Source organism: Vanellus vanellus, assembly GCF_965231255.1.
Source record: "Vanellus vanellus genome assembly, chromosome: 7".
In the NCBI taxonomy this organism is placed as follows: Eukaryota; Metazoa; Chordata; class Aves; order Charadriiformes; family Charadriidae; genus Vanellus; species Vanellus vanellus.
Genome location: NC_138912.1, coordinates 4,334,233 through 4,353,462, shown reverse-complemented (window position 1 = coordinate 4,353,462; position 19,230 = coordinate 4,334,233). Strand labels below are relative to the sequence as shown.

Genomic DNA, 19,230 nt, shown 5'->3' with positions numbered 1-19,230 from the left:
AGCTTGAGATCAATAGGAACTGCAACTGCTGGCCAGGTGGGACAACGAAAGCTGTATTTAGGTTTTCGTGATTACTTCAGTGTCCCAACAGGACGGCCTCGACACTGATAAGCTCTCTGCTGTCCACAATGAATACTCTCTTTTATCATTCATAATACACACTAATCAAGATCCCTTTCACCAACAAAGCAAAATACATGCACTTGCATGAACTATTGTACTTTTTGAATATTCATTTAAAACTTTATAATAAGGCATTCAGAGGAAGAACAAATGATTGTGTGTGACACTTCCCTTCCTGTTTTTTTTTCACTCTGTGGGTAACAGTGAGAGACTCCAATAAGAGACTGGACCATCATAAGAAACGGCTGATAGAGTCAGTAAAGGAGTGTGTAGGAGGCAGCTTGAAACTGCTCAGGGATTTACAGGGTTAGAACAAGTGTCAAGAAACGTGTTAGGGTTAAGAAGACAAGTAAGGAAGCCCAGAGGGCATCATCAGGTTCTTGCATACCACCAACCTATGGCTCCCTATGCGGCTCCCTGGCATGCAGGTAACCCACCCGGAGATACCACCTTCACATCTGGAAAATACATGCCAAATCTTTCAATGGAACCTCAGTTTTTATCTTCTTTTTCTGGCTTTTTTCACTGAAAGTGTATCCTAAATTATTACTTATCGTTGTGTTTGCTGTCTAAGCAAAGTCCTGTCTGCTTATTTACTCGACAAGTTGGTATGACAGCCTAGGAAATAATAAATTGCTTGATAACCAAAACAAGTCACTTCTCACAAACAATGAAGACTCTGCAGAAGTACTGATCCAATGGATAATGACTGATACACTGATTATATTTCTAGAGTTTTTCTCCCCATTTTCATGTGTGTATATATCTGCATATATAAATAAAACATGAGAATGCTATCTTGGCTGTTCATATCAGTATTTACCAGGGATCTCCACCTGCTCCAACTCTTCAGGTAAGCCCTGCTGGTTTCCTTCTCACAGTGACAACCTGCTTATCTCTCAGACTCCAGAGCCTAAGCCACCCTCCTCCTAGGGACTCTGACACTTTTGGGAACTGCGAGAAGAGTACTGTACTCTCACCTCTTCCCTCCTCCTTGGCTGCATCTGCTCCCATGTGCAAGAGGTGGTGAGCGGCCATTTCCCTTGGCCATCCTATGGTGGTTGAGATGCACCCCCAGAGCCCGGGGTGCTTCTGGGAGGGGACGCCACTGGAGGGAAGGGACCACAAGCCTCCACCGCTGCCCCGCTGTTGGCAGCGACAGCACCGGCTGTTCAAACACAGGGCACGCTGCTCGTGCATGTGGCAGTGGGGGTCTGTAGATGCTCCTTGCAAACAAAAAATGAAACTTATGCCTGGCAAATGAAGTTAGGTCAAGGTCTTCCAAACTACCTGAGACCTGGAGCCATCACACTGGGGAACTGACCTGCAGCAACCTTGCAGGGATGCTGTGTCAAACAGAAACCCTTTCTGAGTGGCCCCGTGCAGGCAGGGCTAGGGCTGGTTTACATCATGCCATGGGACCCATGTTTAAGCCGATTGTTGGCCTCGACACCCTTTGCACTGGGGGAGAAGGCGGAAGAAGGAAAGCTGGGCACTAATCCGCTCCATCTGCTCTGGAGCAGCTAATTGGATTGCGAGTGCAGAAGGCAAGGCCCCTGGACAGGGTGTTGGCGGTCACGCCGGCCAGGCACAGGCTCAGAAACCTCCTATTTCACTAAACAGCTGCTCTCCTGCAGAGGGTCCCACCACGCTGCTAAACACACCTCTGGCCAAACCCTCCTAAGGACGCACTTGGTTGCACCAAGGCAGGGCATGGCCTCTCTACTGGAGAGGTGGAACTAATATTGCCCGGGAAAAATAACATACGTGACCTTCCTCCCTGCCCCCCCAGCAAGTAATAGTTCATCTTTAACAAAACACTAGAAACAGCAGACAGAAGAGATTAAAAATTAGCTTTCTTTACCAAAAGCCAGCGGAATGCTGTTAATGTCGTTTTATTTAGGTGCAAAAGTCAAAAGCTTGTCTGCCAGTTGCTATATATAAACCTTACTAATATGTCCTACGTCTGCAACATTTATTCTAAATCAGTGGCTTAATGATTTTGGTCTTCTGCTTTTTAAGGATTCAGCTCAGCACCTACGTTGCTTTTAAAAATAACAGACAATTCAGTTGTGCAGCTTTTTCATTAAACTGGTCTGTAGCATAATGCTATGAGAAAGACAAGGAGAAGAAACATAAAAAGTGTTTAATACAATAATGATCAGAAACCTTTAAAATTTTTTCCCCTCTGTGAACACTAAGTTTGTAGCTATGGAAACTACTTATGAGAAAGCTAAAAAAAATGTCAGCAAATATAGTCAGAGAGAGATCTGGATATATGAAAGTCCTAACAATGATAGAGAACTACAGACACAGGGTAAAAGGAAAGTGTAAATTGAAGATGACAACACTTGTGCATCTGACAACATGTTCTCCTCCGACAGGCCAAATTCATTTTTATTGCCATGGCACTAAAGTCAATGAATTGCAACTGGAATGAGTTTGACACTTTATATTGCTTTTGATAAAACCATTATAAAAAGCGTATTTCAACCTTTAAAAAAGTATTTTAAAAGCGCATTCTCTGCAATCAGTGAATCGTGTGCGCATATTGGCCAAGACAGTCAATATTTTTTCAAGGTAGTTTTCAGCACATCTCTCGCACAGTCTGTTCTTCAGCCATTTACCCTACAAATGTGAGCAGTTCTGATGACTTCAGTTTTAAGATCCACACGATACGCATCTGCACATTCATCTGCCCAACTGAGGCTGGTGAAAGACCCTGTGAGCCTTTCGAAGGCTTTCCCAAACTCACTGTGAGTATTTCCAGTATTTCCCTTACCATTATGCATATTAATGTCTTGCAAACCATGTTGTGACCATCAGGACAGCAGACACTAGCAAGACACATCTGCTTATTTCAATCAAATATTTTTGTATGGAAGTTACAGTCCCAGTCCGTGGTTTTGCCAGCGATTGCAGTGCAGACTTAACTTTACCTGGAGTAACACACTAGCTGGGAATGGCTTCAAGGACGTGTTATGGTCTGTCAGGTCCACGTGCAAATTAAATCAGATTTATTTAGTACATGGAGCTTCCTTTGGTGCTGTTTCAGTCTGGATTGTTAATTGAGCTGCCTTACATGTATACATTGTGATTACATGCTACGGTCTGTACAGAAAACATAGTGAAGGAAACCTGAAGTTGATTTCTGAACTGTCCGTGATCTAGTACATTGGGCAAAGAATAAACCAACATCAACAAACACTCATGAAATTTATATTGTGTGTGAAATATCACCACTAAACTCTCTCTGCCCAGAGAAAACTATGACAATTTCAATGCAGTACTCTTAAAAGAATGGGCAAATGTCGCTCTTTTAACCATCCTTGATGGGCTCTTTTCACCATCCTTGAACAACCATCAAGGATCTTGCTCCTGACTATGCCTTCTCCTCTTTGTGGGTTGCCAATATGAAGAGCTTCGACCTGCAGCTGATGTACTGTTATAACAATTTTTATCTTTCACAAAGTGGAAAATACCAATAAAAAGAATCACAATCAAGTGTTAAACAGTATAAGCAGAGCTGAGCTAATTACAGTAAAAGGCATTTCTAGCTGGTCCCTAAGCTGATAAAAGAGAAGATGAGTCCACTTCACACTGGAGAGAACTACTTGTCCACGGAAGGCAGTTGGCTTTGCCTGCTCAGGAAAAGGTCAGGCTTTTAACCAAATCTTACATCCAAGTAGTTTTGTTCCTCCTTCCTTATGATACCGGCCAGCCCTGTTCCTCATCCCTGTGGGAACCATGTGCCCCTCTGTGATCATTTGCTTTCATATCTTCATACATAAACTAGAAACCATCCAAGACAGATATTTGCAATGAATTGAAATTCCCTAAGTCTATCATCAGAAACAGAAATCTGGACCAACCCTTCGTTTAGGAGAAGTCTAGGCTAGCTACAAAAATACAAGACGTCTTATCAGCCAACTGCTTTAAGACTGAAACATTGGATAAGAAAATATAAATCAAGTAATCTAATAAAAATACTAGCAAATGTAACAATTTGAAGATGCAACATTTTGGAGGCGGAGCTCCAGTAATCTGATCAGTGATGGTTACATGCGGTTTGCCCTTACCAGCTTTGCTGACCTACACTATTTATTTCCCTGCATCACCACCCACTCCAGCACGAGGCTGGCCACAAACCCACTCCGGCAGCAGACTGCCAGCTGACACGGTTTTGTCGCTCAGACTTTGCAGGGTTTTCCCCATGCTTGCCACTGAGACGACTTGATGCGTTCACTGCCTGTGACACTATGGTGGCGAGGCTGCAGGAGCAGCCGGCTCCAAGGCCATTTCTCTCCGGGGAAGCCATTCCTGACAGCTTCACAGACAAGGTGTCGATGAAGCAGAGAGGAGCAGCTTTGCTAGAGCTGCGGTTCCGGAGTTCCCGGGAAGGGAAGCCGGCGGAGACATCGCTCTAAGCTCCTACGCCCCACTTGCATTCCCACTACAGCAATGGGTTTAGGGTGTTCATTCACCACCTTCTCTTCACATAACTCTGCAATTCCCAGAAAGGGCAATTTATCTAACTTCTTCTGAATGATTATTTATGAAATGCAAAGAAGTCGCATCAATAAATCTCATTGCAGATTTTCTCTTACCTAACCGTACTGAAGCGAGGGGCCCATAAACATGGGGTGCGTGCCTGTATCCCTGCCCAGGTCACTGTTTCTACCATCAGAAATACCAGGCAGGAGAAGACGCCTCCCTCTCACAAGCCCTCTGCCCAAACTCCAAAGGAAACAGTAGCTGTATAGAATCCGCATGGAGTGTCATAGCTCAGCACAAAATCACAAATCAGGTATCTAGAAACAATTCACTGCAGCAACAATACTATACATAGTCCAGCAAGACTTCCAAAATAGCCAACATGATTTATTTTAAACCACTATCCATATAACAAGCTTCAAAACACCACTGGACTATATCATACATTTTGTAACCCTCCACTGACCGAGAAGACATTAACCTATACCAACAGAAAATATTTGCAGTCATTTATGAGGCAGAGTTTAATACTGAACTTGTTTCCACCTTGCAACTCAAGTATCCACAGCCAAAGCTACAGCCGAGAGAAGGCTCGTCGCTTCTAAAAATGCATCCCGTCTCTTCCTGCTGGCAACTACGATTTTCCTGGATTTAGTCAAGTTTCTGTCATCCACTCAATGTTTTAGAAACATCCTAAAATATTTGTAATATTCGCTTATCACCTCGCATGTAAGTGTGAACACTCCTTAGCAATGGTGTTCCTTAAAGACTAATTCCTCAACACAGCTGAAACATCTACAAACCGTCACGCCTGCCATTTTTAATCCGCATCCTTCCATTTGCCGTGTGTCTTACCTTGGCTTCTACTTTTAAAATATAGTTTAACAGGAAGAAAACCTCTCAGACTGTTTGGAAAATAAAACGGGGAAATAAATAAAAATGAAGACAATTTTACAGGTCCTACTTCAGCTAAACCTTTCAGGGACTTCAATGAGAAGATAATCTTTCTGTGATTATGGCCAAACCCTCTCGTTGCTTAGCAACACATAATTAAGGAATATGTTTTCAGATCCGCTTTGCAAGCTGGCCATTATCAGATGAAATTACTGGAGCAACAAATGTCATCCTCATGCAAATGAGTTGGTCGTAGGCAAAAAAAAAAAGAAGAGGGTTGAGTAGCGAGAAAGAGCTCAGCAGCACAGAAACGCTGCTGGCTTCCTCTTGTTGCGCACCGGTAATTCCTTTAAAGGGAAGGGATAATATCTAGATTTATAGAGAATAGGGTTTGCAGTTTATATATGAGACACACGGAAGGAGGGGTCTGTTTCTCGTAGCGGAGGAGACTGCTCCCAAGGCATGTGCTCTGGAGGTCCCTCGCCCCAGGGCTTTGTCAGCATCGGTACCAACCGGCTCAATCCGACGTACCACAAATAAATGAACATATTTGTGTTCCCCGCATTATGCCAGTTCATCTTTTTTTCAGGCTTTGGGAAATTGTTTATCTAAAAATACTGCCTGGATGTACTACTTTCGCATCTGATCCATGTCAACACAGAACGCGTTGCCTAATATTTAAGCATTTTTTAGAAATCAATACATTACACCAGCTACATAAAGGACACATAAGCGTGAAAGAAACAGCATCTACTTCCTAGCTGTGTAATCATGGTAAGCCGGTGAAAGGGGTGCGCCAAACGTCTGCATTTTGACAACTTTATCATTTCCACTCCCCAAATCATTCTTTATTTAGATTCCTGTGGAATGGCATCATCAGTTTGGCACCGTCTCTATGCCTATAAATGGTATCCTTTTATTAAAGCTTTGCGTGTGTACACTGGTACGGCACATTGATCGAGACTTGTTTGCATGGGAGTTCAGCTGAACTGCACAGGGAGAAAATTCCCTGCTTGTAGAATCGCTACCAGGAAAAACATTTCAAGGGATTTCTTTCCCCATTTTTCAAACAATTCGAGCCACAAATGAACGGGTTTTCCAAATTTCCTCGTACTTAGCAGTGCGGTTTCGGGGGTTAGTTTCTGTCAGGCTCTGAGTGTTATCATCAATGTACATCTCCCAAGTGGAGGAGTGGAGCCTGCTCAGCTTATCCAGCTTCACATCTGAGCAGCAAACGGCCAGAGCACTTCTAGAAGGGGAAGGGAAGATGAGGAGCCACCACTCATTTTTATTGTTCTTGTGCTTAATGACAGGCTTTTAGTTTTAAGCACAGACCTATTACTTTAACAGCTATATCGCTTCACTTACGGGCATCTCTAGAAGGAAATCAAGGGGTTTATTTTGTATGCGTGATAAAACAGCAAATTAATAATAAGAAGACTTAGGTAATGGCCAAAGGTAAGTCTATTCTCAAATAACGCCATTACCTATCTGATGAATTTAGTCAAAACAATGCTAACCATTTCCTCGTAGAAACACATTTGTGCCTGATAACAGCGGTAAAAAGTCAATCTGCAGCAAACCCTGTAGTCCTAATTGCTCAGCCAGCACAGTATCTAATCTCCTGTTCTCTACAAACGACAGGAACGGCAAGATTAACCCTGGAAGCATTATCTGAGATACTGCTCACTTTTAACTGAAGTTGGCTAAACAAATAAAATATTTGGAATTTAACTGCAGAGCAAGAACCAGCATCTTTAGCTCTGCATAGCCAGAACGGTGCTGTGAAGAAATGCCATTCATCTCCTTTTCTAAATAGGAAAGTATCTAATATTTATGTATGAAAACCCAATATAGTTGAACGTGGGGTTTTTTCAGGGGTAAAGTAAGCAACAACAAGGTGTTTCTAAACTACCATACGGGCTAAGACCCTTTGGAAATTACTTGGTTCAGGTGATGCCATGGTGGAGACGATGACGGGGGGCCCCGTGCGCCTGCTGAGCTTCGGGTACGGGGAGAGCTGGGCAGGGAAAGTGGGTCCGGTGGGTGCCAGGCTGCCATCCCCCGGCGCTCCCGGCCGGCGGAGGAGCTGCGGGCTGCCGTGCGGGCTGGGCGCCGGCGACGCTGCTGCTGTCCGCTCCCTCTTCATCAGCTCCATGGGCACAGTGTAGGTGGTGGGATAGGCTGTTTTGGGGCTGGCGTGCGGGTTGGCCGTGGTCATGGGCATGCCGGCCGGAGCGGAGTAGGCAGAGGCTGGACGCGGGTGCGTGTTGCAAGGCAGGGGGGTGTTGTATCCAGAACTGGGGAGGAAGTGCGGCCCCGGGGGAGCCCCCACGGAGGCAGGGTAGGTGGTGGTCTCCAGCAGGTGTTGGGTTGGGGCGCTGGACGGCCGGCGGTGCGCCTCCCCGGCTCTCGGGGAGAGCGGCTGCAGTGGAGGCAGGGGCTGTGGGGCGGCAGGACCATCCGTGGTGGGCCCTGAGCCAAGGGGAGCCCCGTAGTCACCCGGCAGCTCGCTGCGATGGCTGAAGCTGTTGGAGCGGGTCCTGGGGCGCAGCGCCCCGCTCCGCCGCTCCTGCCTCTGCAGCTGCATTTCTGTCTTGTAGTTGTGGGCAATGCGGGAGAGCACGCGGGCCTGCCCCAGGTTCGGAGCCACGGACTTGATGTCGTTCTCCTCCATCATGGCCAGCAGGTTGGGGGAGTCAAAGCCCTGCTGCAGCAGGGCGGCGAAGGTGCTCTCTGAGACGCCCTCCGCACGCAGCAGTGCCACAAACTCGGGGTCAAAGCTCCTCTTCCCCTCTGGCCCGGGAAAGTTGGGGGGCACCGGTGGGTGGGAAGGGGTCACCACCGCTGCCTCGTAGCTGTCGTAGGGGCCCTTGGTGCCGGCGCTCTCCCTGCCTGGCCCGTAGCTGCCACCGGCGCTGCTGGTGGGGTCCACCACCAGGCAGGTGGGGGCGGCCTGCCTGCCCCCCGCCGGCTCGGGGGGCCGCTCCGCCCCATCCCCGTAGGCCTGTCTGCCGGGAAAGGAGGGTGGCTCCGCCGCGTACCGCGGGCCGGGGGGCTCCGTGCTGTACCGTGCCGGGGAGACATCTCTGCCACGCATCCGCTGCCCATCCAGGGCCATCTTGGGGTCCCTGTAGAGGCGGGCAGCCTCCGGCGGGGCGGGCGGGCGGCTCGGGGCCTGGTCCCAGGACAGGCGGCTGCCGGGCGCCCCGTAGCTCGCCAGCGGCCTGCTCACCATGTGGTCGCGGTAGCAGCGGGGGTCCTTGGGCGACCTAGCCGACAGGGACGGGTCGCTGTAGTAATCCTGGGGCGGCAGGGAACCCCGGCCCGCCATGGCTGCCTGCCGGTCGCAGTAGGTGAAGTCAGGGACGGAGCCTTTCCTGAGGGGCCCCGGGGCGAAGGCGGCATCCTGGTACGGATACGCCTCTTGCTTCAGCTCCGTGCCGCCCTGCAAGATGATATCGTTGGCTCGCGGCGGCTCATACCAGCTGCCCTCGCCGCCGTAGGTCAGCGAGCTCCTCCGGCCCGGCGGCCTTTGGTACTCGAAGGCGTTCTCGCTCTCCCAGTTGCCTTCATACCAGCCGGCAGCGTCCCAGCTCTGCGAGCGGCCGATGTTGGGGTGCTTGCTGGGGATGGGCATCGCCACAAGGCCGCTTGCTCCCGCCAAAACGGAGAAGAGGTGGCGCCTTCCTTCTCAGCGCTTCTCCGGTGTGCATCAAAACCAGACCGTGCTCCGCCTGAGCCCTCCCGGGACTTCAGAAACCACCGACCGGCGGTTTTGCCTTTCAAAGTGTTGCCTGAATTATTAATTCTTTGAAACCTTAGTAGGCAAAGCATGCAGCGGCCGCTGCCGCCCGCTCTCGCTCCAGGTCGGTGGAGGGAGAGACCCTTCCCGTGCAGTGCAGCCGCAGAAGAGGGCGGCCGCACTCAGCCCAGATGCTTTATCCTCTGCCGCTGGGGACGGCGTGCGCACATGGACAACTGGCCGGGCTGTGCGTGGGGATTAGGAGCTAAATAAAACCACTAAAGCCCTCGCTCCATGTGACATCATTTTAGCCCGATGAAATCTCCCGCGCCGACCCAGCCAGCAACCTCAATGCAATTTCTCCCCGGGGAATGATTTCTTTTTTTTTTTTTTTTTTTTTGCATGTTGGTTTTTTAACACGCTTTTCATCCGTTTCAGTCATCTCCTTCCTCGCATGCTCAGGCCTCCCATCCACACCAGCACCCACCAGGAGTCGGCAGTGAGATAACAAAACGTGCACTCATCTGCTCGTCCCCACACACGCGCATGTAAAAATAAAAAAGAAAGCTTCAATGTCGGCTCAATCTTAATCCACCCTGATGAAATGCTAATCCACTGCACACAGCTAAGGACAAATTAAATGGGAGCAAGCAGGCAGGCCTAAAAAAAGGCCAATGCAAGATACTCAAGAATACAAGAGCGATTAGAAATTAGTTAGGTATCTGTTTAACACTTTATGAATATTGTAATTTGCTTTGGAAATTACATTTTTAGTTGTAGTTTCAAATTAGCTGTACTAACTAGGCTCCAAAAGGATTCTTTACATTATTATCATAATACGCAAATCCTTTCATCATCCCAGGACAGAAAATTGTGGAGGTGTAATCTGGAATGTATAATTTTAAGACCCTAGCAGAGGTCATGTAAAAGGAGGGGAGGATCAAAGGATCTAAAGCCTGGTCTTACAAAGCAAAAAGGAATGGTAGACTTTTGCCTATTATCTCTGGCTTCCTTTGGAAAAACTACATGTTTATGAGATGGGAAAACACTCAGAAACATCAGACAAAACTCAATTTGTATCTAGCAGTATTTCAATATTCATATGGATTAAGCTTTTTTTACACTTAAGAGTAGGCAAAAGGATTTAGATGGAATCACACCACAGAAAATTGTTATTTGGGAATGTAATAAAAATTTCCATATATAGTCACCATTTTCAGAGGAGATATTAACACGGTTCCTAAAACACGTATCCAAATTATCAGATGCTGCTCATGCTCAAATATTCATTTTCAAAGAAGAATAGGTCAGCCGTTACTTATTTTGCTAACCACTGCGAGTGAAGCAACGTTTTCCTTTTTTAATTAAAAAAATTCAGACGGAAAAGATTTTGCCTTTCTCTGCTGAGATCACAAATTTCTTCACCTCCAACATATTCCTTCCAGGATGGACCCAATAAAAGGAATAACAGTCACCTTCCCTGGTCTGTTTGCAAGACAGCTTGTGCATTTTTTCCTGGCTAATCCACAATAAATGTTTAGTGCACTAGCCATCACATGATAGACTATTGTGCTATTATGATAGCTAAATCACTAATACAGTCTAATGCTTATACTTGCCTATCATACTAATACCTCTGGGCTATATTTCTGACCCAAATACTGACAGGATCTTTAAGTAATCCCTAAATTTCTTTATTGCAGTAAATATTATAAATCCTCTTCAAACATTCTCTCCTCCAATTCCATCCCCAAGAACCACAGTCTTTAAAATTATGTTGGATATTACACAGACATGCAAAACATGGGCCCCAAAAGATTATTTATGCAATTCTCAGAGAATATCTGATTGGCATCATATTGAATTAACTAACAAACTTAAGGCACATTGGAAAATTTCTTCTTTTGTGAGAGTCAAAACGGGAAGACACATTTGTGGCTTATAAATAAAGAAGAGAACATTTTAACAAACAAAAACATTTTATTACAACAACATTTTGCTAAAGAATAAAATGTATTCCCAACTGGATACAGCGAGATCTGTGCCATTTGTTTGTTCTGAAGCAGCAGAAGAAAGCTACTAAAAATGTATATGAAAAAACAGTAAAATCCTGATCTATAGATCAAGGGCATCTTCCACCATTGTCTTCAAAGAACTCACTAATGAACATAGCCACCATGTTAAGCCCTGGTTGACAATGGAATAAAACACACCATAGAGAACTTAAATACAAAAAATGCTGATCTTGAACAACTGCAAGGGAAGCCTGAAGGGAGAATTGACCATTTATTACCTCCGAAAAGAACAAAAGCTTTAATAAGCCCTTGGGTTGCATGACGAACGCATAAAACAGACCTCGCCCAAACCACCAGATCTGTAACTGGTGGCCATGCCCTGCCCTGCTCCAATGCACACATGGGTGACAGCAGGACTAGAAGACCCATCTCCAAACTCCCTTCAGCCCAACCGCAGGAGCAGCTGCACACCTGGGCTCTGAAAACCACCCATGCGCCATTGCACCAGCCTACCCTTGCACGGGCACAACCTTGCAGCCCTCGGGCAGAGGGACGTGCTCTTCTCACACCCACTTTGCAGGAGCCAGGAAACTTTAACTTCAGACCTGCCGCTGGGAACACTCATGCATATGGATGTTTTATCCCATAAGCACTGACCTCAATGGAACAAATTAATTATTCCTGTGCTCCAAGCTAAGCAGAGGGAAACACTCGCAGGACCAGGGGCTGTAGGACTTGTACTTCTCTCTGTAGTCATGGGGCAGATGTCCTCTTTGGAGGGCTCTGCTGGCCCTTCTTCTTGCTGACCAAGAGCCACCGCCAGCCCTGCAGCTGGCAGAGAAGATGTGTCCAGAAGCCATGGAACTGGGCAGCCTCCCATACCACCACGGCAGCAAAGGAAATGTTACACCCCCAGTGAATCAAGAAATGAATAAGAAATGATCAGAATGAAATATTTATGGATGGGCAGCATTTCTCTTTTTTTGGCCCTCTTAAAGGCAGGACCTATGCAAATTCCCATAACTCCGTAGCTATTTCTGAATTCAGACCCAGGCAGCAATGGCCAAGAGAGGATGTGGAGACATCAGGGCACAACCCAACATAACCAATCTCATCTGCGCTTCTCGGGAGCGGAGGAGGCACCAACATTCCCGACATGAGGGGGAGATGAAGGACTGTAGGACAGGCAGAAAATTTATTCTCCCTTTATCTTTTAATTCTAGAGGTATTTGGGGGAAAAAAACCTACACAAAAGCAAAAAAAAAAAAAAAAAGCTGATCAAGAGATTAAATGCTCTGGTATTTCAGCACATGTGAAAAATGCACAGTTTTGACTTAATACCCTGATTTTCAGTTTAGTGTTGATCTAATACATGGAAACTTTTGCTATGATACAACAAGTACAGAAGAAGTCTGCTCTGTAAAAAAGGTAATGACAGAGTAGAAGAAAGGTGGGCCACCGTTTAAACACCACTTTCAAAAATGGATGGGATGAAATCCGGTCCTAGAAACAACTCGCAGTGGCTATGAAAAAAATATCTTCCACAGTGCTAGAAAGTGCAGTTTTCTTCCCATGAGGAGAAAGCTCGGTTTACACATAAGAACTGTGATAAGAAATCAAGATGCTAAAGCTGTGACACAACTGTGTAAACAACATTTTTTGGTGGCTGTAGCACTGACTTGGGAGAGGTTGGATGTGAAATTTAATTCACACTGATTTAAAACATTTCATTTCAAATTTTGAAAGCAAGTTGCTAGAGAAATTACTCTGTGCAACAAAATAGCACAGACTGGTTTTAGTTCTGCATTTTATCATTGTAAAATACTTTTCAATCATGAGTTTAAATCATGTTTCTATTGGAAAAAAATATTTTTGATGTAGCAAAATGTTGATGCTTTCTCCCAAATTATTTCCTTCTGGGAGAACGCGGAACTGAAACAATGTAGTGAGTATGCCAAATGTCATTTCTGGCAAAAACTGTAAGGTGTAGCAGTATTAGAAAAGCTATTTCTCTTTGAAAGGCAACAGAATCCTACCCCTGGTAGAGAAAAATCCTCTAGTGAGCAAATACATCTTGTGTTAATGGAGAGCGCAGGTATCAGGACACTCAGCCTTTATACTTCACTCTGCCACTGTCAGCGAGTAAATTGCTTAATTTCTTACTCACAGATTCCCCTTCCATCAAGGAGGATATAATAATATACACCTATCACATTCAGATGGTGTTAAGATTAATCAGTGTTTGTCATATCTTTTCAGGTGACAAGGTACAAAGCTACGAGTAGGATAAATGCTTCTGCCCTCAGCACCTGGGCTTTCAAGGACCGTGTGTGATTGTGCCTAATGACTCCCAAAGCTCAGGAACCTTCTTCTGAACATCGTTCTCCTACGTCCAGCTTGCAGCAAGCCGGGGGAAGCAGAAATGGTGCTAAACTATACTATGGGATACAATGGATGCTATGGAGAGGAAAAGGAATAGCACGCACCGTGAATGATGCACACACAGACGTGCGCGCACAAATTAAAAAAAAATTACGAGAAGAAAAGCAGGAAGAAAATGTTCCAAATCCTTGAAAATTACTGCATTTGCTAAAATTTGGCTCTGCAAAACCTCTCTAACAGTGGCAATAAGCACTCTGCCTAGATGGACTTTCTAACAGTCTCCTGAAATTAGAGGACTACAAAGAGAAAATTAGCAGGATTGTGCCGGAATCATTTTCAATAATCAAAGGAACAGAACAGCATCTGAAAGCACTCAGCACTTGAAGCCATGCCACATGCTTTTACCAATTTCCAAACCAAAAGCATAGATGCTTTGTAGCTTCAACAAAACACTCTCAAATACCAACTTGGTGCGTTACAACAAAACACTCTTAAGATCAGCCGATTATTAAACAATCATTGCCTCTTGTAACTCTGTATTTCGACGACTTTAAAGCAAAAAACAAGAGCTTACGTCCATTTGTGTCTCAACCCCCCTGGCGCTGGGATAGAAATGTGCTGTAACCGTTGGCTTACAGGCGTTACAAGCTACAGGAATGCACTAGCACACGCTGCCTCTAAATGTTACGCGCAAACTGGAATCTGTAACTGGGTTCAATTGCCCTTCCCACTGGCTACATACAAATGGGTCCATGCATACGGAAAAGAAAAGGTCAATATTGTGCCTAAATAAATGTGGAGGCACAGCAAAGGAGCCTACCTCCCATGCCAAATAAAGCAGACTTTTACTCTCAAAACTGATAACGCAGTATTGCAGTGCTGTTGGGAGTAATTTCCCGAGATTCCCCCAAAACCCCACATGTCAACTTGACGAGAGAGGATGCGGAGCCTCTTCCACTCTCACCAGCCGGCATCGTGCTGAGAAGGCACACGGAGGTACTTCACATAATGAAACTACAGTGACCTTCTACTGGACCTGACCGCTTGCACCTCTCCTGCTTTTCTGTGCCTCTCTGTGCTGGGGAGGAGTTTGGTGGGGGAGGCAGGCTCCTTCCCAGCCTCCCGGCCAGCCAGCGCCACATCTCAAATCACTGCCACATGCCACCAACTCTCCAGCTGGAGGCATTTCACCCGTCTTTCATTGCAGGGTACCCTACCTCCAGTTACCTTGTAATTATTGCAGAATAAGGCATGCACAGCCCGATGAGCGTGCGGTAACTTGTCACCTCATGTTATCCTGCTCCCCCGGCAAAGCCCTGGTGATTTGCCATCTGGGAGGAAAACCCAATTGCAGGTAACAAATGCAGGACATTAGCAATCATCTAAAATACACTCGCTGTTAAAAACAAGAAGCCCAGCTGTAAAACACACTTTGAGCCATTGCAATGAGCCCTACAAGCTCTTGAAACTTCAATCAGAAACGATTTCGCCTTTAAGTATGGGGAGACTCCAATAAAAGTTAGCGGAAACAGCATTCTCACATTCCTGCATCAACAAAGGGATAATAAAAATATCAGATGTATCCCTACACCACAAAACTACACACTTTCAAGGACTACCAAATAGAAATCAATCTGGATGCTGAACGGCAGTCTAAAAGCCAGTAGACAAGGTTCATTGGGCACATCCCTCAACTATTCGCAAAGATCTAATCTATGAATGCTCTTAAAAATAATCCTCTAGAAATCACATCAAGCACCTTGTCTCCAAAACTGGGTATTAGACCTTGAGGTCAAATCTCATCATTTTTAATAAGAATTCAGGATCAAGATTTAAATAGCACATGTAATGAAAAGCATGGGAATTATATCTGTCCCAGAAAGCAGTAGAGAAATCCATTGTTAAATGAATACATATTGTAATTCTGAACTCTGCCATGCATGTCTGGGCTTTGCATAAAAAATAATTAATTACTAGATTGTAACATGGTCCCGAGGAGATAAACAGGCTGGGGTTCAGGGTGTCTCTCTGCCTTACTTCCCCTGATAATGCCAAGAGCTTGAAACACATACTTCCCTTGCAGACCCAACGCAGATAAAAACCAAAACCAAACCAAAACAGGAGGAAATACTACTTTAGCCAAAAAATATTTATGCAATGCCTGTTAAAAAGGTTGATAGATTGTGTTATTGTATTGCAATAATCAAATCAAAGCATCAAATGTGGAGGGACCACATCTGCAGGTAGGCCTTACCATGGGCTGTCCCCATCCATGGGGACGGTCATGGGGCACGGCTGCTCCCCAAGGGGGATGACCCCGAGGCTGAAGCTGCCAACCCTGCGTCCCCTTGCTGAGGTTCATTTGCTGATTCAGTCAAATACCTGTCACCATTAGCAGGTGGTGACACTACTTCCTCTCAAAAATTAATGTCATTCTGTAACGATAGGCTATTTTGTGAACTGAAGCTGCTTAACGGTAAGTTTTGAGGTGCTAGATGGCAGCAGAGAGTGGATTTTAAAAAAAAGTACTAAAAAGACAATCTAAAAAAAGACAAAACAAATTAACAGTGTTAAGCTAATGGGCTATATAAAAGTGTCAGTAAGAAATGATCAATGCCATTTAATTTTAAGGCAACAACAATGCACAACCAACTCTAGAAAACTTCCTCTTTGAAGAAAGCTCCCAGATATAAAAGACATAATGAAAACCTTCACTGTTTTGGCACTTCGATTCATTACATCTGTTTGTGGATACCAAAAAATATAAAAGAAAAGTTGTGTAATGTGTTTCTCTGCAGCTTTATTTTAGTATAGCCAGATGTCCTACTCCTGTCAAAATATTTACTAGTAAATATTCAGTAGTATCAGAATCAAACCTAAAAGTCTGCTCCAGATCCAAATGTCATCAGCCCTTGAAAGATTCTAACTTAAGAGTTCGATAGGAGTTTTTTCTGGTATTTTGAAGGAAAATCCATCCCTTTCTTATCTGTCCCTGAGGACTGATCATTTCCCATCACATATTTGGAAGAGGCAAAGCAGCCAACTTCCACCCCCTGGATGCTGGAGGCGGCTTCTGCAGTGCTCCCAAATTCTGGAGCTCGGGAATAGGCGACTGGGCTGCCCCGAGGCCGTTGCTCCAACCACCCCTTAACGCAGCTTCTCGTTGCATATTCTGGGGATATTATCATTTTTCTGAGTAATCTTTAAATGTGGGGGAGGATTTAGAATAAGGAGGAAAAAAACCCCAGATATGATGACAACATGTTAATCCATAAACCAGTTAATTTAAATGGGAAATGTGGTAAGGATGAAAATTAAGTTGATGGTATTGAAGTCATCAGCTGTAATTGTTTCTTAATTAATGACATGAAGTTATAAAGCGTGTTACATGGAACCTTGTCTTAAGGCTGGGAAAAATGGAAAAATACAAGGCAGAATTTAGAAACGCATTAAGTTACCACAAATGTGGGCTTACACACAAGGAGAAAACAACAGAAGTATTTTTTCCTATTTCTGTGCATGCAGCACTCAAGTCTCAGGGAAAGAGGAGCTCTCCTTCTTGCAATAGCTCGAGTCACATATCTATTACAAAAAAGTCGCATACCAAATTAATGAAATTTTTCTCTGTAACCTTATCTAAATGTGTCTTACTCTTTACCGGATGCCTGGGGGATTTTGTCAGGCTGGCTTCATAGCTGGCTCAAGTCCTACATCTTGTCATGCATATCCCCCTATGGCGCGTCACAGCAGATAGACCGCACATAAGTCGATGTATAGAAAAAAAATCTACACAGATCTGGAAGACTACTTGAGCAGCCTATGCCTCCATGCTGTAAGAACAACAGCATACTTGTAAATATGAGCTACACGGTACCTCTGCCACAAAGCAGAAAATGCCCACTTACAAATACAGAAAGTTCTTGATTCAGTGCAGTAAAAAGGGTTGAAAATCATGGAATAAGGTCAATAAGCTTGAATAATGTCTGTGAACCCACTGAGGTTGCTTGAACCCTCTTCATCCATAGGAATCTGTCAATTTTTTTAAAAAAAATCTTAAAATTTTAACAAAACCTATTAATGACAAGTAATTCCCAAACCTGCTATGCCTCTATCAGCAAACGGGTAATTAAGAGCACTGCTGGATGGCGTACTCTTCACTGCCCACACTGGTAAAACAAGGTGTAACCCAGCTTTCGTGTGAATTTGGAGTGATTTTCTGAAACCTCCATAAAGGCCAAAGAACTTCATATGGACTCTCAGAAAAGCAGAACAGTAAGAGCAGCCAGACACATCTTCAGTTAGCATAAATCAGCACAGGGTGCAGAGGCAGAGGATCTGACAAGCTAACTCTGCCTTTTCTCTAGGCAAAATGTGGTAAGCAACCCTTCCTTAAAAGCCCCATGGTTTATGTGCTTTGAGGTGGAAACTTAAAAAATTATAAAAAGCTTTTTGGTGGGGGGGGGAAATCCTTGTACTGTGTTTTATATTCATGGAACAAAGAAACTCAAATCCACTAGGAAAAAAAAAAGGTCTATATTTATCCTAAATAAGTAATTTTTACTCAGGACAAGCAGTTTCTTCCACACTTGATATCATCTTTAACTCATTGTTTCTCATCAAATGACTAGTGGCGATAAGAATTTCCTGAGATAATAGGATTCTATTTCTAAGCAGCAAAAATAAGTAGTATCAGATGCTACTTGGCATTCAAATTTGCAAGAATGGAAGAAAATTCCTCCACCCAAATATCAAACATACTCATTTTGGCCACTGTTACATTACTCAAAGGAGCAAGAACGGGAGGCAGCCCCTTTCCAGAGTTGCCGAGTCAGTCCTGAGACCCTCAGCCGCACAATGGTCTGGAAGAGAGATGCTGAGCATCGAGACAATTCATTGTGGTGCTGCATGTACCACAATGTCTTATAACAGATTATTTCCCACACAATACCATGTTAACAAAACACTAAGGCCTGGAAAACAAGAGAATGCCAGAATTCGGGTTTCTTGTACAACTTTCATTTTGACTGCCTTGTAGTTTTTAAGTACATTTTCCCATCTGCTTCCACGAGCAAAGTTCCTCTATATTTCAGGGCAAATGGACTGTAGTTGTTGAATGAGAACCTACTCTGTATTCTGCTGTTAGTGGTGTGTGAGCCCAGACCTCAAGGACGCACTGGTCAAATACTGCTGAAAAGCCAGAACAATTACAATTCTTTGGGGGCACTTCTATTGAGGGTGGTTGTGTTTGGCTTTTTTTTTTTTTTTAATGACAAGATTTTAATGATAAGAAAGTGCGCCACAAGCAATAATTGACAGTGTGAATATTAAGTCCACTTTTATGGATGAAAAACTGAAATAAATAGCAGGTAAAAAGCACCACTGCCATAGGTCCAGGTTTGTATTTACCAGAGTACCTAGCACTACATAGTATATTTATTCAAGTATTACTGGATGTGGTTTGCATTGACTTCCATCACAGGCGGAAATGTGGAATACAAAATTTCTGTCCACCCTTGAAATTACTTAAGTAGCCTTACGCAGCCATGGCCAAGATAACTTTGTTGATGATGAAATCAT

The 19,230-nt window shown here is 44.6% G+C and overlaps 1 protein-coding gene across 1 annotated transcript in view; it reads right to left on the bottom strand.

Moving 5' to 3' along the window:
* The window catches only part of CTBP2 (C-terminal binding protein 2), a gene marked incomplete at its 5' end in the record, with an annotated part of 48,499 nt that extends 39,348 nt beyond the window's left edge, over window positions 1–9,151 (bottom strand). The window contains one exon of the mRNA XM_082486388.1: window positions 7,456–9,151. Coding sequence (XP_082342514.1) covers window positions 7,456–9,151 — 1,696 coding nt within the window. The remainder of the gene's footprint in view (window positions 1–7,455) is intronic.
* Between the last annotated feature and the right edge of the window lie 10,079 nt (window positions 9,152–19,230).